General features: G+C 42.6%; 3 protein-coding genes across 5 annotated transcripts; 1 reads left to right on the top strand and 2 right to left on the bottom strand.

Moving 5' to 3' along the window:
* Positions 1-105: 105 nt before the first annotated feature.
* LOC110978325 (uncharacterized) lies at positions 106-26,690 on the top strand. 3 transcript variants are annotated; one of them, XM_087131574.1, is made up of 14 exons: positions 107-412; positions 15,995-16,105; positions 16,145-16,237; positions 16,875-17,117; positions 17,916-18,432; positions 18,729-18,752; positions 19,077-19,183; positions 19,337-19,404; positions 19,524-19,714; positions 20,446-21,333; positions 22,150-22,272; positions 22,361-22,477; positions 22,847-22,879; positions 23,403-26,690. In XM_087131574.1, the coding sequence occupies exons 1-14, from the start codon at positions 395-397 to the stop codon at positions 23,741-23,743; spliced, it is 2,874 nt and encodes a 957-aa protein (XP_086987700.1). In that variant the 5' UTR covers positions 107-394; the 3' UTR covers positions 23,744-26,690. The 3 variants fall into 3 exon arrangements, with proteins under 3 accessions (XP_022088931.2, XP_086987700.1, XP_022088929.2); XM_022233237.2 differs by having other exon boundaries at positions 15,995-16,237; XM_022233239.2 differs by lacking the exon at positions 22,361-22,477 and having other exon boundaries at positions 106-412; positions 15,995-16,237.
* Positions 8,007-13,751, bottom strand: LOC147799888 (uncharacterized). The gene is made up of 2 exons (XM_087131549.1): positions 8,457-13,751; positions 8,007-8,095 (listed from the first exon to the last, which is right to left on the bottom strand). Exon 1 carries the CDS (start codon positions 13,632-13,634, stop codon positions 8,874-8,876), a length of 4,761 nt encoding a protein of 1,586 aa, XP_086987675.1. The 5' UTR covers positions 13,635-13,751; the 3' UTR covers positions 8,007-8,095; positions 8,457-8,873.
* Positions 13,758-15,086, bottom strand: LOC147799887 (uncharacterized). The gene is made up of 2 exons (XM_087133781.1): positions 14,938-15,086; positions 13,758-14,576 (listed from the first exon to the last, which is right to left on the bottom strand). The coding sequence occupies exon 2, from the start codon at positions 14,439-14,441 to the stop codon at positions 13,758-13,760; it is 684 nt and encodes a 227-aa protein (XP_086989907.1). The 5' UTR covers positions 14,442-14,576; positions 14,938-15,086.
* Positions 26,691-26,734: the final 44 nt, after the last annotated feature.

The raw sequence follows: 26,734 nt of genomic DNA, 5'->3' as shown, positions 1-26,734 counted from the left end.
TAGGCAGCGTGGGAAAAAAATTAATCTTGCGTCACTGCTCCAGAGCCAATCAAAAGATCGCAATCGACTTGTTCCAGGGAAGGTGGCAACCCTCCGTCGTGAAAATTTTCACTTGCCTTCGAGGCTTGCAATTCTTTGGTACAAGTTGTACACGTCACGGATCACTTCATCGAATCGCTGCCTTTCTTTACTCCCACTGTTACTTGACGAATACCTCACCGTGCCCTGAGGGACAAAATACAGTTGGGGTCACTCAAAGACCTGACAAGAATTCTTTCAGCAAGGGCAGAGATCTGACCTGGGGATTGGCTCGTTTGGCCCAAAAGTATCTGCGCATTCAAGTTCAAGGGACTGTTTCAGCAGCGATTCACAAGTCTATTAAGGTTTGTGAACAATGGAAGAACCAATACAGGTAAGTGTCTTGTTTCATTATCGATCAGCATGTATCTGATAGCTTGCGTATGGTAGATAAATCTTCCAACAAAAAGGTGACCCGCTTGTCGTTAGTGATACAAACGCTTATGCCTCGAGAAAATGTCTCGAGACAGAGCGTCTGCATAATGCAGTGACTACAGTCAGATGAAATATTCAAAACCGAACCCGTGACTTTCTAGATCCGATATACAGATAGTTCTTCACAAATAGAGTGTGATAGTTTCCAATTGATTGAATGAAGCCCGAAATGTTACAGTTATCAATGATTAATTTTTACAAGATCATACTTTTTTCTGTTTGAATTCCGTTGTAAGCCTAGTTATTACCCACGGCTAACCGTAAACTTGAAGACCTTCGATGAAGTCCATCACCGTTTGATACATTCTGTGTCTTGCAAACGTCACATATACATTACATTCACTGAACTGGAAGAATACTAAAACCTAATCTGCATCTTTCTTTGCGATAATGATATCCGCAATCCTTTCTTTAGTAGAATGGTTTCTTCAAATACACGGTGTACACACTGTGCACACGACGAACTTAATCCTCCCAGGCCGTTAGCCCTCGGCTGTGACGCAGCATGTTATAACCAATTTACACGGAGTGCAAGCCCCTCGTGTGTACACGAGCCAGGTAGCTGCCACATCACATCCTCGACGAGATCCCTTTGATAAAAAATTATGGGACTTCAATGGCAGTGTGAATATTTGCCGTGAGTTCCATGATTGTGGTGATGTGGGGCTGAGCCAGCACTATGACATTTTGAAATATTCAACTGTGACTTTCGATTTTCAAACATCCTGGTTTTTTGTCTTAAAAATTGCTTATGCGCTAACCTCGTGCAAGTTAATTTTCAATGAAGTTGTACTAAGCTTCCAATTATCAATGTATGCGATTGATGATATGTGAATTTTGTAAAAACGATAAAAAGTCGCAAATCTGAAAGTACCGATAACAGAAACGAAGAAGATTGCTGACGAAGAGGCGAAAAGGCATACAAAATAAATAACGAGCATACTTAAGAGAGGAGAATGAGTAAGTGGGCAAACTTTCAACAACAGCAACAAAAGTTTTGCTTACAGATCTGCATTTTGGGAATTGTACTTGGTCTTTCAAATTAGCGTCAGAATCATGTCACCATCTTATGAGACTGTCTCAAATCGTTCAGGATTCTGAAAATTACTCCCAAACAACAATTTAGTTCCGCATGTGTTTTGCATTTGTAGGCCATTTCTGGCTCACTGTAAATAATAGCACGTTGATGTCTGTGTGTACGGAGTTCTCCGGGTACCATCTCTAAGGCTGACATCCTGGCATATTTTACGTATTAAGGGGCTTTTACACTAAGGTGGCTCCTCCACGGAATTGCAGGTACATAGATGTATCTCAAGGCCCACATAGTGTGGTGTGGAGAAAGTTCAAATAAACAGACCACTGAGAGACTGTTAGGTGTCACACGCTGATGCCATTTTCTCTATACAAGTTACTTTGTCCAAAAATATACAAACTTCCTTAATCTTGAAAGATAAGATGCAGTAAACTACATCAGATTTCCCTTTAATAAAGTCGTTTTTATTTAAACAAGACATAAAGCTGCCCTGTTCACCGATCTAATACTAAGGAAATTCATTCTCTGAATTCTAAGGTTCAAGTAATTAAAGCTTTTTTGTTTTTGTCTTGCTTTCGTGTATGTTATTTTTTATTCATGGTTGCAATGTGTCGAATCTAAGTAACAGTCGGTCCTTCTTAAGGTTGCGAATCAATACAAGGTGAATGTGACTCAAATTAGCAAAAAAGAAATTTATTAGGTTTCAAAACGTGGGTCGGCAAGTCAGTCATAACGGAAAAATTCTCAACTCGACACCATTACAGAAAAAGTAATGCAGTTGTTCTTCATTGCGACATTAAAATCACTATAGCTTATGCAATAATTTGATGACATTCGAATTCGTCACAATGCAGGAATACCAAAAGTCAGAAGTCCAAAATGACTCCTTTCCGCCCTGGAAATAATCTTACCTTTCGCTCCTTTCATCCCAACCCACCCCACCACGCCCTTCCCCTGAATTTCTGTCGAGCTCCCGGGTGGGTTTCGGTTTATAAACTTGTGCCGGCGTTTTGTGACATAAATCATAACAACAAGACTGAAAATGTACAAAAGAATGAGTTGACCAAATTATTGGAGTATAGTTTTTGGTGGTACACATCTATCAACGCCAACGACTGTTTGCTGTAGGTTAGTTCAAAAATAATTAACCGATGACGGATGGGTGGACTGACGATCAACAACCAATGTTCTTTAGACATGTAACAGTTATCTGGGTCAGTGCACATGCCGTGGGAATTAACCAATAGGGAAAGGTTTTACATTTACATCGTGCTTTAATTGGTTAAGTGTATGCGAAAAGGTACCAGTTTTACATTTATTGAATTTGTTGATATTATTCATCAGTGAATAAAGCAGGTGATAAGACCTTTAAAAAAAAAGTAAGGAGTTTTCCAGTACCGTGAAATGCCGAATCTACATTGTCTCTACAGTCACATACATTCTCTGTTTTACATTCCTTCGGATATTTTGCCTTCTGCTTAAAAGTGTGAAAAGTCAGCAAGAACAATGGCGCACCGACTCATACACAGCACATCGCATTGGGATTGTCTTTGTGTTTGGAAGGAGTGGCTGTCCATGTCTCTTAATATTGTGATGCATTCAGCATGCATGTTCACCTTCAGTCCCCGTAGGAACTTGCTGTTTGACATGGCACATATCTCTGGGTCGAGCAACCCTGGCGATGCGACAAATTTGGCAATATCGCTACTCGGGCCGTTCCACCGGCACCCTCAGCCTAAATAACTCAACCCCGGGACACCTCCTGAGGCTAAGGCTGTAGGGAATGGAACAAATAAAGGATGAACTATAAACCAAGCAAGCAAGCAAACCAGGTTAACAGGAAACAAGCCAGAAACTAAGCAATTCAACCGATCAGCAAAACACCAACGACAGAAACAATAGTCAACCAACCGAGGCACCAACCAACTCGATCATCACCCGCCTGGTGTTAAAATAGTAAACTAAAAATAACCCGTCCGTAAACCATCCATAAACAATCTAATGACACACAGGAAGAAAAAACTTAGCCGATGAACCAATGATCAACAGGTGACTATGCGTAAACAGTGCTGTACCAGTCTTCAGCATTCAGTAAATCAAGAGATTATCCTACATGACCCGATCCCGCCTGGCAATGACATGCAATGCATATGCCGACCCTGAGTGAGATCCCGAGACCCTAGGTCACACCCATGGAAAGATAGTGACAGTCGGATACTCATTTAGGCATGTGAACCTAGCCTCATGTGCCATCTAACCTTTGTACTCGTGGGAAAGTGCTTAAAAGAACGCATGACGAGCAAAGTGGGCGTGGCTTGCATCAACCGTTGGTCGCTGTTTTTGCTAACAAAGTGTCAAGTGCAAGTAGGAGAGGTCATGAACCCGGATGAAGTTTTCATTATTTTTTTCACCAGAGAAGAAAAAACGGATTAATGTTTCGACGTTGTCAATGAAGCGATGTTGAAATAAGGGAGTTGTTTTCAAGAGGGTGTTTTTGTTTTGAAAGTGTCCCTTATCACAATAGGCGTGCCGCAAAAATATCATGTCACAAGACATCATTTGGCGTTACATGAATTGATCATGAAGTTGTTAAGGCCCGTTTTTAATACCCGCTATAAAATCAAATAATTCTTTGTAAGTATTGGGAACACAGAAAGATAAACAGCACAATGTTTGAATGCATCTTTGACTGTGTAGATTGCATAGGACATCATGCAGCTATAATGTCACTGGTAGGTGGTTGCGTTGACTGAAGTTGAGCATGAGTAGGGAGGGCAGATCGAACCCACCCTGCCGCCCAAACCCGGTGTTACTAGAAAAAACCCGGCCAGCACTTTTCATTGGTGTGTAATTTTTTTGTGTCGCTTTTAACACCTTCTAGTGCACTTTAACACTTGTAGGTGTTAAAGGAACACATTTTGGTGTGGTCATCTGATAACAACAAGAAGTGTTGTTTTTAACACCAGAGTTTTTGCAGTGCATCGATCCTCGGATACGACTACCGTATACTCCGCTATAGCAAGCACGAGCAAGTACCTCGTGCATCACATGTGCTGCAAAAATGTTCTCATATATCACACAGGTATTCTGCGTTTAAAATTTCAAAAATTGTCGTTGCTTCTGGATGTCAGTCAAGAGAGGTCTCCTGTTGCTCAAACAAACCCTTGACAGAATTTTCCTGTTCATTTAAATAACTAAGCGCCCTCATTGCTACGCTGGTTAACATGCTGTATAACTTCAAAAGTGTGACACTCCATTCCATCGTTTACTGAAACTAGCGGTGGCCGACGAACATTTCAGGAGAGAAAGATCTATTCATATTCGACTAAAAAAAACCCAACGAAATAGAAACCTCTCCCGTGGACCCTCGAGTTATTTTTAGTAAATTTCACTCTACACGTCTTGTCTTTCGATTAAGTGTATAGAGGGTAGATATTTGTTCTTCAAAGAACTATAGTGACAAAATATCTTTCATGGTTCCAAAAAATATTTCCCATATCCTGGGCCTGCTTGTGGGAGTAAAAATCCAGACATAAAAAGCCCGACAAACATTGAAATGAAAACAAACCATAATAGAAACAGCCGGTACAATGCACTCTTGCATTTGATACATATAAAACATTCAAACAGTGAAACTGTTTCACACATATTACATCAAGTTAAGGGAGGTTAAGTAGAGGCGATGCCATTATTGGCTATTCATTCGGTAAACTTGCCACTTTCTTAATGGCACCCCGGCGATTTGGACGGCATGTATACACGTACGTGAGACATAAACTGCAGCGGCATTTTCTCTTACTTTTTCCCTTCTCGATCCTGGCTCAGCTGTAGTTTATAATGTTGAGGTGGTGATCCCTTTTTGGTGTCGTGTGGCTTCGGGATTTGGGCCAAATTTTAGGAAGCTGGCAGGCGGAAATACTGTTTCGTGAAGGTTTCGTAAGAAGAATTTGAGATGTAGCGTCCACCTTTGTTTAGCATGACGATTTGGTTGGCATGCTTCTATCGTGTGACTCCATGGAACTGCCTCGTGACTATACGACTAAACATAAATAGCCCAGATTGATTAATTCTTGACAAGAAAATACACTATTTGGCATTAATTAATAATGCTCAAGTACTCCAAACAAGTTATTTTGGATGTATGCCTGAATATTGCAAGATCTGCTGCGGGGGTGTGGCTGCAGCCACGACCTTCGGTAATCTTCAAGCTACCATCAAGCTACTCAGACTCGACGCTACATGGAATTTCCAGATCAGACGATGCCGGGATTTTCCCTGGATCTTCCCCCGTTTGTATTGTGGCACGGAATTGCCATGCACACATTGATTAGAAATGAAGGATATGGAAACGTAGGTTTGGGGAAAATTTCGAAATATTTTGGTAGTCACTCTGCTATCAATTAGGCTTAATAGTTAAGCGAGGGACCAAAGGTAATATGCCGCTCGGCCTTTAACATTCAAGTTACACAAGTCTAAAGCTGAAACTGATCGTGGTTTATGATAGTGAACAGATCGCTTGCGTCAGACACAACGTTTGCAGTCTTATGTGATTTGGATTGCTTAATGTCTTGGGACAGTCACTGCACTGGGCCACTTCGCATCGGAAGGAAACGCATGTGAAATCATATACACGGACTGGCCCTCATCCCACGTCGACCCATGGGTGAGCAACTTGAATAGGGCCTATGTAATCAGTATAAAACCCACCAAGCAATGCAATTTCCTAAACGACACTTACTAAACTTGAATTCACGCCCCGTCAAACCTAATATGGCCAGGGTGGCAGCTGAACATTAACCCGTAGTATCAGGTTTGGGAAACTTGTTACTTTTCAATACAAAACAATCTTAAAGGGAGAACATAAATTTGTAGATCATATCAACGCCCGTCCGCTTTCAGATCTTTCTGTAATTTCTAAATTACAACAAAGCCTTTATGATTGATAAAAATATCTCTCTCTTTCATTGAGCAAACCAATTTTTGTTTTTGAAAATTCCCAAAGTTCTGTTTGCGGCTGAGGTTAGTTTTCTCATATTATGTTGTCTGTCCAGTTCAGTTGGTGCCTTACACTACTTTTGTAGTGAAAAGCTATGCAAATTCGTGAATTCTGCGGGTAAATGAAGTGACATGACAAAAGCAGCGCTCAAAGGGGCGTAGCGACCGGGGTGGGGGTGTGCTCTACATAACTCCAGTCAACAAATAGAACTTCAGTTGGCAAATAAATCCAAAATTGGTAAATAAACGGTATACGTTGGCCGTCAGTATTTTCCCGGAAGCATTAAATATAGCGTATAACGTAGACCTACCACGGATTTCTATTTTACACAACACGAGGTTGGCAAAAAGTTACAAGTCGGCTAGTTGACTCTGGCATCCCCCCAAAAATGCCTTCGCTACGCCCCTGAACGCTCACATGTGTCAGAAATGGCATGAACCATGCAAATAGTGAAAAAACTAACTTCAAAAAGAAAGTATTTGAAAACCTGACCCATCCATTTGTATTGTATCATGCTTAGTGTTATTAATTTGGCATGGCGTCGGGAACGATGTTAATTTCATGCGAGGTCTGACCACCACCGTTTTGACGCTATTTATTTGGCACGAGGTCTAGGCCTGCATGGTACTTGAAGTCTGAGCCACAGCTTTGTTGCCAAAATCATGAAACGCAGTATAGGAAACGACTGAAGACTTAAAGGGTGCGTGAAAGTGCTAAGGTTAAGGGGCGCCACCAACATGTTAAATTTACATGCTCAAGGGCAAGGTCATCACCTTCAATTTGTCTGACTGTCTTTTTGGGCTGTTTACAAAACTGTTTCATGTTTTCTTCTTTGGTATGTCAGACATGCCCTTATATGAAAATGTTGTGTGGGGTTTTATGAGCTATGATTTAGGAATTTACGATTATAATATCATATTATATTGCTGTTATGATTTATGATACGGTAAGGTGGCTTAATAAATTTTGTGAAACATAACAGCTTATATTTACCTTTGCAAACGATGGTACATATATTTAGAAATTTTCATGGGGAGGAATTTACAAACTTACTATCAACACAGACAGGACGGGAGTATTAAGTTTTATTCGAGAGCTATATGAAAGGGGCGCTATTGTACATAATGACCGTAATTTCCCTTATCGAATGCAATAAATATGCTTACCGTGAATGGCTTTGTTTAGCGTAGAGAGGACCCTAATATCTCTGCCAAAGGAACTCAAATCCTCATGGCTCACGCTTGGCCTTGGGGTTTTGCTCGACAAGCTGTGAAAACATGCAGTACTGTTGATAAATGCATTTTATTTGCTGATGAATTGCCTATTTTGGGTAGAAGTTTACACATGCTACATCAATCAGAATGTCATCAGTTTGAAGAAATCGGTCACTCAATTAGAATAAACACTTTAAAACTGTTACAACTCTCAGGATTTAACTGAATTCGAATGTTTACATATACACACTGTGACGGGTGTGACGGGTGACAAATATACCCCATTGACAAACTTGTTGTGATTAGGCGAATTAACCAGCACAAAGAGCACGGTTTAATCTGTCCAAAACAAATATGCAAAAATTGACTTTAAACAGTCTGAAATTATAAGTATAAATCAACAACAATTTTGTTCATAATTGAAATTAAACAATCATAACTAATCACACAGTATCTGGCAATTAACAGGATCGATGACATTAATCTGGATCCACATATACATTTTACACTGCACGCAATAAACCTAAAGTGACATGTAATCGACCCCAATACACATTGTAAATTGTCCCAATTATGTTACTTGTGCATGTGTTTTTTTTTTCCCAAAATAAATGCCTTAAACATATCCCACAACCCAAAGAATGTCTATAGTAACCAAATAAAGGAATTACAAATGACAAGTTATGCATATTTCACTTACGACTTTGGGATGACGTGGTATCGAAACACGAAACATGGCGACTGCAAAGCGTGACCGGGAAGTTATAGATTACAGTGCAATTGTAGCAGCGCCCTCTATCATTGAAATATAACAAACAATAAATTTACCTATAAAGGAGCTTTCTGACTTAACATTCCGACCCCTTAAATGCCATTACATACTTAATAAGGCATTTACTACATAACTATATCATTAAGCAAAATGCGACCATTTCAACAAACCGAATGTTATATACCTTTAAGCACGGAAAAAATGATTACATAATCCCAACAATAACACCATTCAAATTACAATGGACAAATACACATATCCTTACAAGAAACTTGATGCTAGAATGTTAGGGTTTGATTTAAGCTGTAAATCCGTGCTGTAAATCCCTGATGAATACCAGATGGTTCACTGCTCTTTATTTACTGACTCTAAGAGGCACAACTTCTGAACTGGCCTAGTCAGAATGGATGACTTGGTTTTTACTTTGACCACTCTTACAAGCTGATCCTTCCCTGGGTAAGTTTCAAGAACACGCCCAAGAAGCCATTTGTTTCTAGGGAGGTCATTGTCAACAATAAGTACCAAGTCGCCAACCATGATGCTCCTTTGGGGTTCAAGCCATTTTTGTCTTTTTTGCAGTGAGGGGAGATATTCCCGGATCCATCTTCTCCAAAATACATCAGCAAGGTATTGCGCTTGCTTCCATCTTCTCCGCGAGTACATATCCTTTTTGTCGAATTCACCAAGGGAATGTGGCGCACCACGAAGAAGTAGCAGGTGATTTGGAGTGAGTGGTTCCAAGTCGTTGATGTCGTCTGAGACGGTGGTAATTGGCCTGTTGTTTATGATACTTTCGACTAGACACATTACAGTCGACAAGGTTTCATCGCTCACTACCTGTTCTGTCATCAGTGAACTCAACAGCCTGCGTGTCGACCTAATTTGTCTTTCCCAGACGCCCCCCATGTGGGAAGCGCTCGGGGGGTTGAACTTCCACTGGATTCCTTTCTTAAGAAGGAACTTGTCAACCTTCTCTTGACTCAACCCTTTCCAAGCTTCCTTTAGCTCACGCTCAGCTCCAATGAAGTTAGAGCCATTATCGGACCTCAGCTCTATCGGTTGTCCTCGTCGACAGACAAATCTCTGCATGCCGTTTATGAAGGAATCTGTATCCAGTGTATGCAAAACCTCTATGTGCACCGCTCGAGATGCAAGACACGTGAATATGCAACCGTACCGTTTGATCTGGTTCCTACCCTGTTTCACTAGAAACGGTCCAAAACAATCGACTCCAACAAATGAGAATGGTGGTCTGTGTGGGGTAACCCTGTCAGATGGTAGGTCTGCCATCTTCTGCTGGACTGGAACTACAGACCTTCGCCTACATTCAAAGCAACTGCTCAAAACCTTGCGCAAAATGGATCTAGCCTTGATGACCCAGAATTTTTGTCGTATCAGTGACAGAACATACTCTCTTCCCGAGTGACCAGATTCCAGATGGTAGTGCTTCATGATAAGAGAGACTACATGGTTGTCTTTTGGCAATATGGGTGGATGGTTTGATGTATCTCCCGGGGCATTCCGCAACCGTCCCCCAACTCTGATGATGCTGTCGTCTGTCAAGATAGGATCCAACTTGTACAGTTGACCTTTCTTCTTCTTTTCAGACCTAAGCTTCTGAGCCTTATCTTCACCCTTCTTCAAGCTGCTGAACTCCTCCTGGAAGGACTGGGCTTGAATGTATCTTACGATGGCAGCCTCTGCCCTGGCTAGGTCGTTCGTTGTCAGCGTCTTCATGTCTTGTATTGCTGGTTGCTTTCTGATTCTTCTTAGCAGACTGTCAGTCACTCGCAAGATCCATGCAACACTTCTTCTCAGCTCATACCATGAGGAGTGTCTGGCCATCAATCTGTCGGTTGGGTTAGCTGAGTCTGTATGTTGGGTGGCATAAATGGTGACTATCTCCTTCTCAAGCTTCACTTCTGGATCTTTATCGTCAAGAGTTGTCGAGATCGGTAAACTTGGCCACATGTTGTCTTCTTGGCGTAAGAATTCAGGACCAATCAACCACTTCTGGTTGGCCAGCAGCTCATCTACCATTTGCCCTCTGGTGATAACATCTGCCGGGTTTAACCCGCTTTTCACATGACGCCACTGATGAAAACTTGACTGGTTCTGGATGACGGCTACTCTGTTTGCCACAAAGGTGTGGAAACGCTTCTGTTCATTATAGATGTATCGAAGCACTATTGTGCTATCAGTCCAGAAAACTGATTCTTCCAAAGGTAGGTCAAACTCCTTCTTGATCATTGCATCCAGCCTCACAGAGAGTGTCGCAGCCGTCAGCTCAAGCCTTGGTATCGTAACCTTCTTCAAAGGTGCCAGACGTGACTTTGATAATAGCAGACAGGTATGGCTGAGGCCTGCAGAATTCACCATACGAAGGTAAGTTACAGCTCCGTAAGCTGCCTCAGACGCGTCGGAAAAGTGGTGCAACTGATAACTGACGCCATCCTTGTACCCATAGGGCTTGATACATCGGTTTATCCGCAGCTGTTCGAGCTTTCCCAAGTCCTGCTTCCAACGTTGCCAATCCTCTCTGTGTTGTGACGGTAGCTCTTCGTCCCAACCCAACTTCTTCCTGCTTAAGTCTTGGACAATCTTCTTGGCTAACAGCGTGAAGGGACTCGCAAATCCATGCGGGTCATAGATGGAGGAAACAATACTTAGTAACCCCCTCCTTGTCAAGGGATTTTCCCTTTGGCTCACTTTATACCCGAAGCAGTCAGTCTCGACGTCCCACTGCATACCCAAGGCCCTCTCTGTAGGTAGCGCTTCATGATTCAGGTCTAGCCCCCTGACACCCACGGCTCTATCTTCCTGTGGGGTTGACTCAAGAACTTGAGGGCTGTTACTCAACCACTTCGTCAACTGAAAACCACCTCTGGACAGAAGTTCTCGTAGTTCTCTAGAAACTCGAATAGCCTCAACTTCAGTTGCAAGTGAGACTAGGCAGTCATCTACGTAGAAATTGCGCATGACGCAATTGACTGTGTCTGGTTGGAATTCGTGACGGTTGTCCTCGGCGGTATGTCGTAAGGCAAAGGAACAGCAACTGGGACTCCATGTCCCGCCAAAAGGGTGTGCAGTCATCCTGTGCACAGCCGGTTCACGTGAAGTATCACCGTCAGGCCACCAAAGGTAACGCAAGACGTCTCGACATTCCGGGGACACTCTGACCTGGTGGAACATGGCACGAACGTCTGCCAAAACTGCCACTTGTTCTTGTCGGAAGCGAAGGAGTACGCCTAACAACTTGTTTGTCAGGTCTGGCCCACTGATTGTCTGCGTGTTCAAGGACTGACCATGGTGTTTAGCTGCACAGTCGAAGACGATACGCATCTTCCCTTGTTTACCTGAATCGAGTACCGGGTGATGTGGTAGATACCATATGGCCGTATCTGTCACGCAATCATCTCCTAGTGCCTCAGCATATCCATTATCAACCAGGTTTTTCATGCCTTCTATGTAGCGTGACTTCAACTCATGATCCCTCTCTAGACGTCTGCCCAATGAAGTCAGGCGTTGCTCTGCGACCATTCGATTGTCAGCAAGCCTTGGCGGGTTGTTCTTGAACGGTATTGGCAGTTCATAATGGCCATCTTTCATGCAAACGGTGCTCTCCCACAATGCAATTGCTCTCTTGTCTTGGACTGACATGCCCCTGTCGTCGTCATACAGTGACTCAGCAGCATCCAATTTCCAGAATCTCTGCAGCTGTTGCTCAAGAGCATCATCAACTGCCACATAGCTTGACGTTACCGCAGGCCTCATGGACATTCCCAACGGCCCATTTAAGGACCATCCAAGTCGAGTTCTGGTAGCATACGGTGCCTTTGTTTCACCACTTCTCACTTCCAATGGAAGGAGTGCCTCTGGCGAGTCTTGACCAATCAAGAGGTGTACCTTGCCCTTCTCAACCTGGGGGATGCTGATGTCTCGCAGATGTGGCCATTTCGTGATGTCTTCTGGCTCAGCAATGTTGTCGTCATTAATCGGAAGTGAGTGTCGTGTATAAACCTTATCAAGTTTAACTGCCGCTTGTTGGTCAAAACTGTTCACCACCAAGCTGACGACGGTTGTTTCAGTCTTGACCTTTGCCTTTGTCATTGTCGTTAGGGTCAAGGATTGCCTTTTACCTTTGATGCTCAGTCGACATGCAAGCTCCTCCGTACAGAAACTGCTTGTTGAACCATTGTCAAGAAGAGCATAAGTGTCAACGCTACAATCGCCATCTACTGCACTGACCTTCACTGCAATGATAGGTAGGGCAACTCTGTACACCCCGACCCCTGTGACGCAAGATGTGCCATGATCCGTCTCAGTGAAGCTACTTTGCGCTGTTGCCTCCGGCCCAGCTGGTCTATCATCTTCAACACCAGATGACGGTGTCTGCTTTAATGGATGCAAGAACTTTGTGTGTCTTTTACCGCACCCTGCAACAGAACAAACTCTATGCAAACTACATGCACTTGAAACATGACCTGGCCTTAAACAATTGTAACACAATCTTTCAGCTTTGGCAAAGTTAAACCGCTCTTGTGGGGTTTTACCCTTGAATTCAGAACAACCAAACAGTGTATGGTTACCCTTACACATCACACATGTTACATGTACATGTTCATTCATCTTGCTAATGGTTGACAATGCATAGCTAGTTTTGTCTGGTCTGGTTACTCTAGATCTCATCTCTGGTCTGTGTGGCTTATATGTACTTGCATGCAAATTACTATATACAGGATCATTGGCCTCCTGGGCCGCGTCTTCAACAAACTCAACCAAATCAGCAATCTTAGGACACTTGTCACTCTTCCGAAGCCCCCTTACAAGTTTTATCCATCGATTACGTAAATAACCGGGCAGCTTCTCTACAAGTTTTACCATTACACCTTGGGTTCCTATTTCCTGAATATATCCCATTGTGTCCAATGTTTCCTTACAAACTTTGAGGTCATCAGCATACTCTCTTAGCCCTACTTTATCATGGGAAGCCAAGGGTACACCTTTGGTTACCTTATTTACCCATGCCTCAGCTATGACATAATCACTGCCGAAGCGTTCTTGGAGAAGTGCCTTGGCCCTCTTGTAGCCAACACTTGGCGCCATTATGGCACAACACTCTATGATCTTTCTTGCCTTTCCAGTACAGTATTTCAGAAGCCTTACTAGCTTGGCACTGTCGTCAATATCTGCAATGTCTACACTGTTCTCGAATGCACGCAGAAAGGTCTAGTATTGCAGTGGGTTGCCGTCGAAGGTTGGCAACTCTGCTCTCGGAAGTTGCATCGTTGCCAGCATGCATCGCTGCTGTTGTTGCCCCGTTTTTACCAATTCCATCAGCGAGGCTTCCTTTTCTGGGTTGTCATCATCCATAGGGGCTGTCTTGAGCTTGTCTGCGGAGTGCTCTCCATTCTTCGGTGTCGTAATTGACGGACTATCCACAGGGGAGTAACCTGGCTCCTTCCGGGGTGTCTGCTCATCCCCTGCTTCATGCAAACTGTCCTTCTGTGACTCCTGCTTGTCACTCAGTACTGGTGATGGTGTCAAACTTGGGGGTGTCGTCTGAAGACTGTCCCCATCGATGGCGTAAACTATTTCTTCCGCCTTTGCCATGTCCATCTTGGTCTTGATTGCGAGCTCTTGCTTTCTTTGACGCAGTTTCAACTCTTCGAGCTCTATCACCTGTATCTCTCGTAAGCATGCTGCCTCTGCTTCAAGCGCTGCCATCTTGGCAACAAGCCTTCTCCTGGTTCTACCCAGTGACGACTTCGTTGTGCTTGTCGTTGACGCTATCTGACTGGAAGAGTCCTCTGGGCGTACCGACTCCTCCTGCCTTTCATCATCTCCTGGTAACGGGCCATCATCATGGTCTTGGTGCTTGGCGCTCTGCTCACCTCCACTAACTACGCTCATGTTGTCGGTGTACAGGTATCCTCATAGATCCCAGTCATTAAACTCATGTGACGGGTGTGACGGGTGACAAATATACCCCATTGACAAACTTGTTGTGATTAGGCGAATTAACCAGCACAAAGAGCACGGTTTAATCTGTCCAAAACAAATATGCAAAAATTGACTTTAAACAGTCTGAAATTATAAGTATAAATCAACAACAATTTTGTTCATAATTGAAATTAAACAATCATAACTAATCACACAGTATCTGGCAATTAACAGGATCGATGACATTAATCTGGATCCACATATACATTTTACACTGCACGCAATAAACCTAAAGTGACATGTAATCGACCCCAATACACATTGTAAATTGTCCCAATTATGTTACTTGTGCATGTGTTTTTTTTTTCCCAAAATAAATGCCTTAAACATATCCCACAACCCAAAGAATGTCTATAGTAACCAAATAAAGGAATTACAAATGACAAGTTATGCATATTTCACTTACGACTTTGGGATGACGTGGTATCGAAACACGAAACATGGCGACTGCAAAGCGTGACCGGGAAGTTATAGATTACAGTGCAATTGTAGCAGCGCCCTCTATCATTGAAATATAACAAACAATAAATTTACCTATAAAGGAGCTTTCTGACTTAACACACACGGCCAGTGTGAGGAACACCTTAACACCTTAAACCGAAGGCACCACGTGAAAGTTCCTTCAACTAGGTTTGATGGAATCTGCAAGACTTCTCCACATGTACGTGACACTATTTACAAAACAAATATAAATCCTACATGTCTCGCCCGCTGTCGGTTTTACTCGATACGATCTCTATTCCTCAGTGTATCCTGTTTGGTTTGAGGGATTTTAATTCGGACTAAATTAATATCTCAGGGGGACTTGTTTCTTTTTCAAACTGTAAAACAATAACTGAAAGCGGAACTAAAGACCAATTATTGTTTTAGAGAATCAACGGCGAGAGGCATGATTATTTCTGGGTTTATTTTTCACTTCCTGTTCCTCTTACTATTGTGACTTTATTTCAATTCCCAATTTTTTTGTGACGAAGCTTGTAAGGTTTACTGAGGGGTTCAATTCCATTCTTTTCATTGTATTAATTTGGTTGTTCTAAGGGCCTGGGAAAGATCAAGTCCGTTGAGGCAACATAGGGAAGTGGGTTGGTTGAAATATAGTGTAGCAAAGACGGGATTCAACAAATGATTAGGAATAAGCGGCATGTGTTTGGTGGAAACTAAAGTTTTCAAGTCCACGGACAAGAAGTACGCGACAATTAATGTCTTTTCAGATACAAGCATCGAGAAGGCTAATTCCAGAAAAAATAAACATTTCTTTCATTTAAAAAGAATGATCTCCAATCATTCGACAAATTACACCACTGCCGATATATACCCTGAGCAGACTGAAAGTAGCCTGTTTTGTGATCATCATTTTGTAGGTTTTATTCTCTTGTTCTGGTCTTCTCTTCCATGTTTTGCTCCCATTTCACAGCATCCACACATCCAGTCAAAATAATGTCCAAACATTACTTTGTTTTCAGCTGACAACATTTGGCTCACCAAAATTGACAAGTGTCACCACTGATGCTAAGGCAAACGGTATCGACACTAAACTGCTGACTTCTCAAGTGGATACAGAAGCGAATAACAACCGGGTCGATCCCCTTACAGACGGCAGTCTCGAACTCAACATTAAGGACAGCGCTCAAGAGAGAGAATGCAATAGTGTGCCACATGAAACAGCCGTTGTAATCCCAGAGCCTCCCCCACCCCCGGCTATTCAGGTATCAAATCGATGCGAAGTGCTGTCACTGCAGCTGTTCTTAATAAATCTGTAAATGCAAATTTCAAAATAAACATATTAGCCAAATGTCTATTTTGTTATCACACAAGTAAGGTTGACGGCAGTTTTGTCAACAAGGTGGAAGCTCTAACTGCTTTCAGTTCTGCATGGAGCATATTTCCAGACATTCTAAAGTCCTTTTCATGGAGTGGTCTTTGCCCAGGACCGGATTTGCATTGTTCTTGCCTTTTTGCGCATGACAATGCTAACCGAATAGCAGTAACGGTAGAGGGCGCCGATCCAGTGAATGCTACTGAAATCTAGTCTAGGTGAATCTAGCAGGCCTGCCCGAAAAATTCCGAGCATACCTCAGGAGCTCGAATTACCATGAGTAATAGCTGAAATAGACAGCAAATGGCCAATATCAATTTAAAACCAGTTCTAAGGATTTCTATCAGTAACGGCTTTGTTGGAGGTAATTTTGTTTTTAATTTTGCCATTCAATATATTTTTGCCCTTAGCTTTGCTCAACTTAAATATGAAGGAGATGGGCCTCCTGGAGTTGAACCAATCGTGTGGCTTTTTATTTCTATTTGTTTTATTCCTTTTCTTGGTAAAACTTTTACATGACATTGTAGTTATCATCGTCCACCCCACCCTCAACTACCAGCGCTGTCACGGTGGGTACTTTGGCTACTGCAGAAATTATCGATAACGAACCTGTATCCGTCAAACCAGACGCAGACTCGATTAGTAAGGTTACCGATGAGCCAATAGGCGACGTTACGCTGACAGCTGCTCCTGTGACTGCTGAAAGCCCTGTGATTGAGGAAAGTAATAGCTTGGTACACGAAAAAGAGGCATTCTCACCCCCAATCCAGGTAAGAGGACAGGCCTACGCATTTCTACAGGGTGTTCCAGAAAAAACCAAACCCTGAGGAAAGGGGTTAATATGCCCAAACCATGAGATATGATTATAATGTATAAGGATCTCCGAAAAGTAGAAGCAGTATTCTTTCTAATGATACCTTGATGGTATCCCTCCTGTCATGCATGACTGAACACCATTGTCTTGAAAATGGGGCATCCGAACTCAGTTGTAACACTTTTGATGAGGAACCGCATAACGCAGTGAGACCTGCAGTTCCATCCATACCGAATGCACATCCGCCACCAACCTTTGCGTGGAGACCTCAGGAGGAGACGGGAGTTTGCTCAATGGCTCCTTGAACGCAACTGAGTTCGGATGCCCCATTTCAAGACAATGGTGTTCAGTCATGCGTGACAGGAGGGATACCATCAAGGTATCAGAAAGAACACTGCTTCTACTTTTCAGAGATCCTTATACATTAAAATCATATCTCATGGTTTGGACATATTTCCCCTTTTCGTCAGGGTTTGGGGTTTTTTGGGACACCCTGTATGATGAAGGAAATACCTTAACTGGCTGCAGATCTGCAGCTTTTGTGCCAGCATAAAAATCCAGGCACAAAATGCATACCACTTACATTTTTTCAAGCTTGTCCAATACTGTTTTGATGGCCACCGTGAACTGTCCTGCATGGAAGTTTTCATGCTGCAATGAGACCATGGATTTCAAAGTTAAATGTCACTTGGCCTCTTAGTCAATAAACAACGTTAGGAATTTCTTTAAAAACTGTTCCATTATTCTTCTGCAGTTGACAACATTTGGCAAGCCCCTTTCACCAATTAACGAGACACCTGAGAATGTGAAATATGACAAAAATGACCAGGTGGCGAAACCAACAGAGGTACAAACAACGTCTCCAGCTGTTGAAACTACGACTACTCTGTCCGCAAACACGGACTCAAAACCGAGCACAGACCAAGCACCGGAATCAGACGATCCGGCGGCGGTCAAAAATGGCGCCGGGGTCGACACCACCGCTCTCCTGAGCACAGAGATCGAACTCGGGCCCGCTGAGCTGACACCGGAGCCAGTCGTTCTAACCGACGAGGCGGCCGAGTGCCACAGCGACACGTCGGGGATGAAGCTGGCATCTTTGAACTCCGAGCTAAACACCATGTTCGTCAAGTCCGGCGATACTGAACGGAGGTTGAGCCAGACCAGGGTCATGGTTTTGTGCACCATGGCGGTAGCGACGGTCATGTTGATCGTTGTGGTAGTCGGCTTGGTGCTACTGACTACTTACAAAGACGTCTTCGCGATTCCAGGTTCGGAAGAATATTTGTTGTTGCGTTCATGCTAACACTGATTTTGATTGACCTCGGTTTTTTCCCCTCGAGGGAATGTGTACTTTAAAAAAGTGGGTAAATTTGACAAAATTTATACACCTAGAGGTGAGATTTTGTTGACGACTCGGAAAAAATAATCAACAGACTCTGTTTTTTCTTTCGAAATCAACAGATAAAAACGAGTTTCCAGCAGGCCTTATTAAAATCCCAATACAGTTTGGTTTTGCATCTTCTCAAACATAATGACTTATTTTGTTCTCTGTATTATTTGCCAGGTTTGTCTACTAGTTTACAAAGAGGTAATAATATTTTGATATTTTATAAATAGATGTAGAAACCACAAAAAAGCAATTAACTTTGTCAGCTGAAGAAAAGGCTTTCCTCTTATTTCCCACTTAATTAAAAGAAACGCCAGACTTCACTGGGTCAAATTCATCCTTTACTGTTTACAAAGTGTGCATCATGCCATTATTATGGCCGAGCTTAAATTGGGTAAGTTGGGGCTGCGTCCTTACTTTTTGCCACTTTTGCTCTACGGCAAATACCAGAGCTACTAGCAACTCTGCTTGTTGTACCAAACGTTCTCTCACTTTCGATATCTTTCTTTCTCTCTCTAAACAAAGTTACAATGAAAGGAGAAGTCAAGATTGTAAATCTACTCTTTAATCCACAATACCAGATCGGCACATCAGACGGATACAAGTCCCTCCAAAGAAACTTTATACAATCGGTGAGTAACGTAAGGGCCTTCGGGGAATCAAAATGCTTATAAGTTTGTAATTTCCCCCAAACTGTAGAATCATTAAATCAACCACTCGTGATGTTACGAGAAGAGAATATTTATGTAGTTTCATTGACTTTTCTGCCGATTTTATATTTCCAGATAGACAACCATTTCGGAGGAAGTAGCTACAGTAACATTTACAGGTCAACCCGCGTTGACCAAGTCAGGTAATTCCAACTTATCAGATAAATCATTGTATACAAGCCAGTCGTAAGCCATAACCACAATATGAATAATTCCCAAAACTACCCAGAAACGGTGTTTGTAACACTCTACTTCCTTATAGAAATGGCAGCGTCATCGTTGTCTTCTCAGTCCGATTGAAGCCGATGAAGAAACTGCGGTCTTCTATGGATGTTAAGTCTGAAAGGGAAATATACAAGAGGGCGAAGGAATTCCTAAAGACAGATTTTCGATCAGTGGAGATCAACTTAAGAACGTACAATGTTTCTTGGATTAAACTGGAGTTATTATTTGGTAAGTCACTTTCTTTTAACAAAATGATCTGAAATTCTGTTTCCAGAGAAGCAGACTAGCCCAAAATAACAACAACGGGTAATTTATGTATTATCTCTATGTGCCTAATTGATGCCACGCTGCACAAAGCAGAAGTTCAATTTGCGTCACGTCTGCATCACATGGCATTCTACCAAATGTGTAGCAAGATCAGGATTGATGTTGGTATGGTGCTAGCTACACTGTGTTGTAGTTTCGGTGCCAGTTAAGTTATTTCAACACCATATCGTACAAAAGTTGTAGCACAACATTGTACCACAGTTTTGATAAATTGTGGTGCTGAAGAGTGAACAAGTTAATGTTTCTAACACAAGAAGCGGTGAGTTCAAAAAAAATCTAGAACTCGTGGTCTATCTTAATTAAACACAAAGCCAGACAAGAGCATCGGCATCTCGGTGAATATACATCATCATTACACATCAATACCACCTCATCGTCTGCTTGGAGTCTGAGGGTACTGTCTCAAATTCATAGATTTCGTCACTTTACTGTATACAGTTTACTAGTTTCGCTTTGATATATTTCGGAAGGCTTCACTCAGTCCTTTGATTTTTGAAATGGATGGCGAGTAAATGCGTCTCTCCTCTGATGCAACACCTACGGTGCGAAATCTCATGCAACGCACTACATGCACTATAGGTTTCTAGGATAAAAGGGCATTTTGTCAAAAATTTGGTGATTGCATTTTATAGGATCTGAGTTATTCACTGAGGAGCCCTATACCACACCTCACGTGACTACAGCACGCATTCAGATATACCCCATGACTACGCCGGTCACAAGCACAACTGCTGGCGACCAGTCAACGACGACGACACAAACGGCAGTCCCTCCAGCCACAACGGGCGTGACGATAACAACCAGTAACCAAGCGGTCACCACCAAAGCATCTACGAGTGCAGCTCCAGAGACTATGACCATGATGAAAGTAAGCAACAGTACGACTGGTACGACAACCGCGTCAACCACCAACTGGAGCGAGATAGTGACGTCAGTCACAACAACATTATCTCCCGGTACATATGCAATTGTCAATGACACTTTAACTGACGCCAACACAACCGAAATGGTTACACCAACGGCGAATTATACTACTCGTCGGAGAAGAAGTACAAGGTTTACCAAAGCGTGGACTTCTAATCTCTTCACAACGTGGCGGTCTACCAGCCTACCTACAGAGACGCCTATAGCAACTGTTGATGTCGTAGCAGAATGTCGTCCGAATGCGCTGGAGGCCTGCGTCCTTCGAGGCTGGTCGACCAACGTTACCCGATCGCCCAACCGTTTCGGCCTTAGGAGTAGCGTGGTATCTCAGATTTGGAATCAGTTCATCGAGTTGACAGAGGCCACGGCGGGGAATAACATGACGTGGCGGGTCATCTGTAGCCTTCTGGCACCCTCTTGCGATGGTCGTCTGGTAGGTCCAACACTTCCGTGCAGGTCGGCGTGCCTGGCTGCCGTTCGCTCAATGAAAGACACTGTGGAGGCCAGAACGATGGGGGCGTTGTGTAACGAGTCGCTACCGGAGTCAGACTCGGAGACCATTTGCTTTAAGTCTTCTAATCAAGATGGTTATTATGGTGAGTTGCTTTATGCATTCGTATTACCATAGAGCTACAAACCCAGCTCTATGGCATTACAGACATAACGAGCAGATAAGTGAACGTTAAACTTCCTACGTCGAATACGTCAATATGCCGTGTGAACAGTGGGTACGTGATAGAGCTTTGACACGTATGCTTCCTGCCATTGCCTTCAAGGCTTCTTGCAAACGAAAATTGGGCTATTTTGTAATACTTTCTCACTTCAGAAACAACTGGTTTTGATTGAGATAATGAAAACCTTTCTTAAGCTCATCAGATTTCCAGTCCACCACTGTGAGTATCCAACTCTAGAGAGTTTGTGGAGGCATGTAGCCTAGTGGTTAGGTTTTGTAGCTTCTGATCACAGGGTCAGGGGCTCGAATCCAGCTGGTGGTAGGATGTTGTGATCCTGGGCAAGTCACTTTACCCCTATGTGCGGGCCAGCAGTAAATGGGTCCGTGTGAGGGCAGACACGGTTGTTTAGCCGTTTGCGCCGAAATGGCATCACCGGCGCGGGCTAGTATACTCCCCAGGGAGCTGAGATGGTTTCAGGAATGTTCATATGATATGTGAGCTCAATGTGCAGGGATAATAATGGCGCTTTGAAACGCTGTGGAAAACGCATTACAAATGTTGTAATCTTAATATTCATTATTATGATGATGATGATGATAATACAGGCCGTGTTGGCTGTCTCAAGCTGAATACATTGCTGACTCAAATCGTGACGCGTGACATTAACGTATGGCATGTGTCATCGAAGTTGTCTTTCAGATATTACTCGCTTTGACCTTTCACCCCCTTCTGATACAGCTCCGCTTCCCGAAAACCCCTGCCACGATCAACTGTGTCTAAATGGGGGATCCTGCTTTGCTATTAACGATGAGTGGTTCTGCCGCTGTCCAGAATCGTTTGGCGGCGGCCGCTGTGAGATCGGTGAGTTTGTTTACTTTAGTCGTGTACAACTCACTTCTTCCCAAACTGACCGATCTCTAACTGATTCCGTTCTCCCGGTTCCCCGTAGATCCATGCAACCCAAACCCTTGCCAGAATGGGGCCACATGTCACAGTCATGCATTTTCCGTCATAGTTTACGTGTGTGCATGCCCTGAGAGTTTCCACGGAAGACACTGTGAACTCAGTAAGTTAAGAGAAACTGGAGAGTAGGCAGCTAAGGTTATCGAATTACATAGGTTGTCTCTTTTTGGGGTAGGATGTGATCTTCTGTGTGAAACAGCTCACAGAGCCGTGTAGATACAGCCTATCGTCTTTTAATACACGAATTAGCAACATAGCATCCTAAACCAAGCCTGTTGTCTTCTGTGCTCCTGGAGTATAATTTTGTAGCGCATAAAACTGTACCCCAATAGTTCATGAAGTACATTTACTTCATAAGCGTATCTCAGAGGAAACAGTGCCTTGTTTTATTTTAATCTGTGTTTTTGAATGACAGATGCTATAAGATATACGGAGCACCATATAAATGATTTGATATTGTTATTGTTTTCAGGCACTGGAGTATCATACCTTCCTACTACACAACGTAAGTTACCAAGCATTCCCAGTCAGCATATATATCTATATACTATGTACATTCTTCTACTAAAATTGACCATTCTTGCCGACAGTAAAGTGTGACGTTCAGGCCCTAAATTCTCTTGTTTCGGAGCAGTGTGCTCTGTGCAGTTCATTCGTCAGGAATTCTAACGTTCGTTTATATAAATCACCTGTACTTTAGTATCAGTTTGAGCTCGATCAAATTGAATGAAGAATTGTTGATTGACGAACAAATTATTCATTCCGTACGTTACTATGTATACAATGTTTATGTCAGAGTGTTAATGTCGGAATATTGGATCTCTAGTATCATCATGGCAACTCTTTATTGACAGCTCATTGACAGTTGGGCAAATACCGGGACATTCTGTTACAAGCGGTTACTGATTTTAGTATTCTGGTTCGTAATAATTCAGACTGGACCAACCATTGCTAACAGGTGTGCGTTCGATCACTATTGGCCAACCCATGGTTCTTGATCCCAATTCACTTCTGGTTTTGTTCATTAGAGGCCGTGCGTGCACCAGTTGAGATCAACCAAACCGAGTGCAGTCAGCTGCTTCCCTACAACGCGTCTTTTTCCGACAGAAAGGTGCCGGACTGGCGCGTGCTGGCGCCCTACGCGTCGTGCAGCGATGACGCCCGGCTGATCTTCTGCTTCATGGCCTTCCCAGAATTCACGCTTCCAGGGAGCCAGCCGAGGTCACCATGCAAAGCACTGTGTGAGAGGGTTTTCAACGAATGCGACGCGTTCTTCAGCATGCTGGGATGGGATTTCCCGGGCATTTGTGAAATGTTAGGCACCATCCCAATAGCGGTGAATAACTTCTGCACTAGAAGCTATCCGTAAAACAATCCCATGATTGGTCCCACACAAACAGGCGTATCTTTAGAAAGTCCTTTATACATAATGATCCTCACGGTTTGTCATTGGCCACAGTATCTATATCAAGAGGCCAAATTTGGTAAGGAAAATTTAAAAGCAGCTGAATTACAATGATCTACTCAAGCTATCATCGACTGATGTACTCGCATATCAATTGTCTTATTAATATTAATTAGTTTGGTGCTTCTTCTTTGGTAAACGTAATGTTAAAATCATATGGGTTTTCAGTCCTGTCAATATAAAAGTGCACATATTCAGATTTGTTTTACATACAGTACATTGTGGTTTTTCTATATGTCGGTACCGGCTATAAAATATATGTAGCCTGAAACCAATGATTGACATTTCTAACTTGTAAAAAACTGAAATGCAACAACTTCAACTCATGCATAAGTATCAAATGTAAATTGTCGGAGACTTTTTCTGAAGACTGGCCGAATTTCGCTTTTCCTTGAACTGCGCAGGTGTGACATAAATGATAAAACGGTGTAAAACGCAAAATGGCACTCCAGACCACAGAACACATTAACATAATTGACAAGGAAAGCCTGGAGGGAGATCGTCAATATTTCATTACTGGGTTTCTATGGTAACAAACCAAAGCGCTGAGGAGCCTTGTGGTCTGATATCGGTTAATCACGCACACAGTGAAGGAAAACGTTTATTCATCACGATATTCGGAGAAGCATTACTTCATTTCATCATTCCAATGGGCGTAAACCGGGGGCTAGGATGGGGTCTCCCCACCTTTTGAACAGAGGGTGAGGTGTTTAATCACCCCACACACACTTTTTCTTGGTGAGTACAACTTAAGGTGGTTTGCGACGTATTTTTCGGACTTCTCAACAACAACATGCATTTAATAGCACTCAAAACGGGAGGACAATCAAAGGAAGCCCTACACACATGCCGTCCTGGTGTAAGATTGGGCTGGAATGTAAGACACAGTACAGATGGACATCGGTATTATGAACATTAGCCCCTGTATAGTGCCATATAGTGTCATGCCAGCACCCCCACGCCTTTTTAATTTCAATGGCTGGGCAAGTCACACCCCCCGTTCCCTAACTCCCCCCTCGCCGTTTTCCGAACAAATTTACACCACTGATCATTCCTTTTCCTCGTATAAAGCATTAAGGTCACCATCTAGAAGCAGTAGCTACTCTACTTGCTTTGCCATCCATGAACATTTCCGCAAAATGGATTGTACCTTAGCCGCAAATGTACTTTTCCTTTCTCTTTAAAATGTCAGAATCTTCAGTATAGTTCGCGCCTTTGAATACAAAATATGAATGAAATTCATATTATAGTATCATTGTACACACGTTTTAGGGGCGACATTGGAGGGGTGAGTTTCCAAGGTACAAAGAGGATTAATTAATATTTTATTAAGAGCAATAATGATAATGTAGAGGTAATTTACAGTACAATTGCTGCATATCTTGAATCTTTTTACTGCTAGGCTATTATCCAGCAAAACAGTAATGACCGTCACAAGGGTGTTGGTACGTGTACTAATTTATGTCAATATCGTTTGCCTGTTATGAATTGATTTAATTAACCAAGTACTTACAAATGGAATTCGCATTTTAAGGTTACTTCACTGTTATTTTGTCATTGATGTTTATATTCATTGATTTATTTACCCAGATCTGAAGAACAAATGTTAGGGTTGTAATAATTTTTACTGTTTTTAAATATGTTTGCACTTATACACCACATTTCCCGTGATTTTTGCAGTCCCCCATCAGTGGGGTCCGACAACGTCCGAACTAGATGCTCTGTAGCCTTCTTGTCAAGGCAATCGCTGCGACAATGCGGTGTCATGCACATTGCTTGTTGAGAGACTGACAGGTACCAATTCCAACCTGCTGCAGCGGTAGTCCATATAACAACCCGCTTCCAAAGGCTCATGAATAATTCAGTTGATGGAACAATAATCCCGTGGATCAATCACCCAATGCACCATGGTAATCATAATTATGCAAACGCGATAAATCTTCTGCGCAACGCCATAGGTCCAGACCTCTCAATCGAGTATTTCCATCATCTACTTGGTCATCACGGGATAACATTTTCTATGTGGGTAAAATATGAACAGTGGTACCAAGAGCCACGGTGAAATTAAGAAAACCATTAATGAATTGAATGACGGGGTAATCTTTTCTCAAGCGCTGTACATGCTGCATGTGGATTTATAAATAATGGCAGCGACTACCTTGACTTTAATGCTCTACCCACTAGTTTATCACTTGCAGCTAGCGAGCCATGGTGACTGAATAATAGGCACAGACCAAAGATTGTCTATCTACAAGGTTTGATGACAGTTCAAAGAGACGTCAGTGCAACGAAATAGATGCTTTTTCAATCTCAGACACATCTGTGCACAATGTCTTTGGACCTTCACAATTTTATAATTGTAAAGGAACCAGAATTCAAGAACGTTTTTTAAATTAGATTTGGAATTTTGCATGATGGACTTGTAATTTGGAAGGGATTACGATTGCGCCAAGTCTTAAAGAGCTCTTGGTACCTTCAAAGATTTGAACCAGCGTTTTACCTCAATTAGCCTATTGGGGTATGGCGGACACAATGGTAGAGCGCTGTTTGGTTTGAGTAAAATCTGTTGTGTTCACTTCAAATTTTCACATTTCAAGTAACGCGCACCCTTCTGCTATGCCCGCCATGTTTCCAAACAAAACAAATTCTTTCCTCCCGAAGACAACCACGGCATGCTGATAAAAACGTCGAGCCCAAGCAATTGGTTCTTTTCAGAACCACACAGTTCTTCCCAAGAGCTTTTTACACGGTAGTAACGCAAGCCCCGGCCTTCCATATGCAGAGTGATTTTTTTATTATTTAATTATTTTTTATTATAAACTGATAATAAAATGACGACCAATGTGCTTTATATCTTGCAGTGGCGTGCATCTTTCAGGACGAAATTTGTTTTTG

Source organism: Acanthaster planci, linkage group LG02, assembly GCF_054643075.1.
Source record: "Acanthaster planci isolate LZ-2023a linkage group LG02, COTS_SCS, whole genome shotgun sequence".
Lineage (NCBI taxonomy): Eukaryota > Metazoa > Echinodermata > Asteroidea > Valvatida > Acanthasteridae > Acanthaster > Acanthaster planci.
Note: the sequence above shows the minus strand (reverse complement) of the source record. Positions and strands in the feature narration are given on the sequence as shown.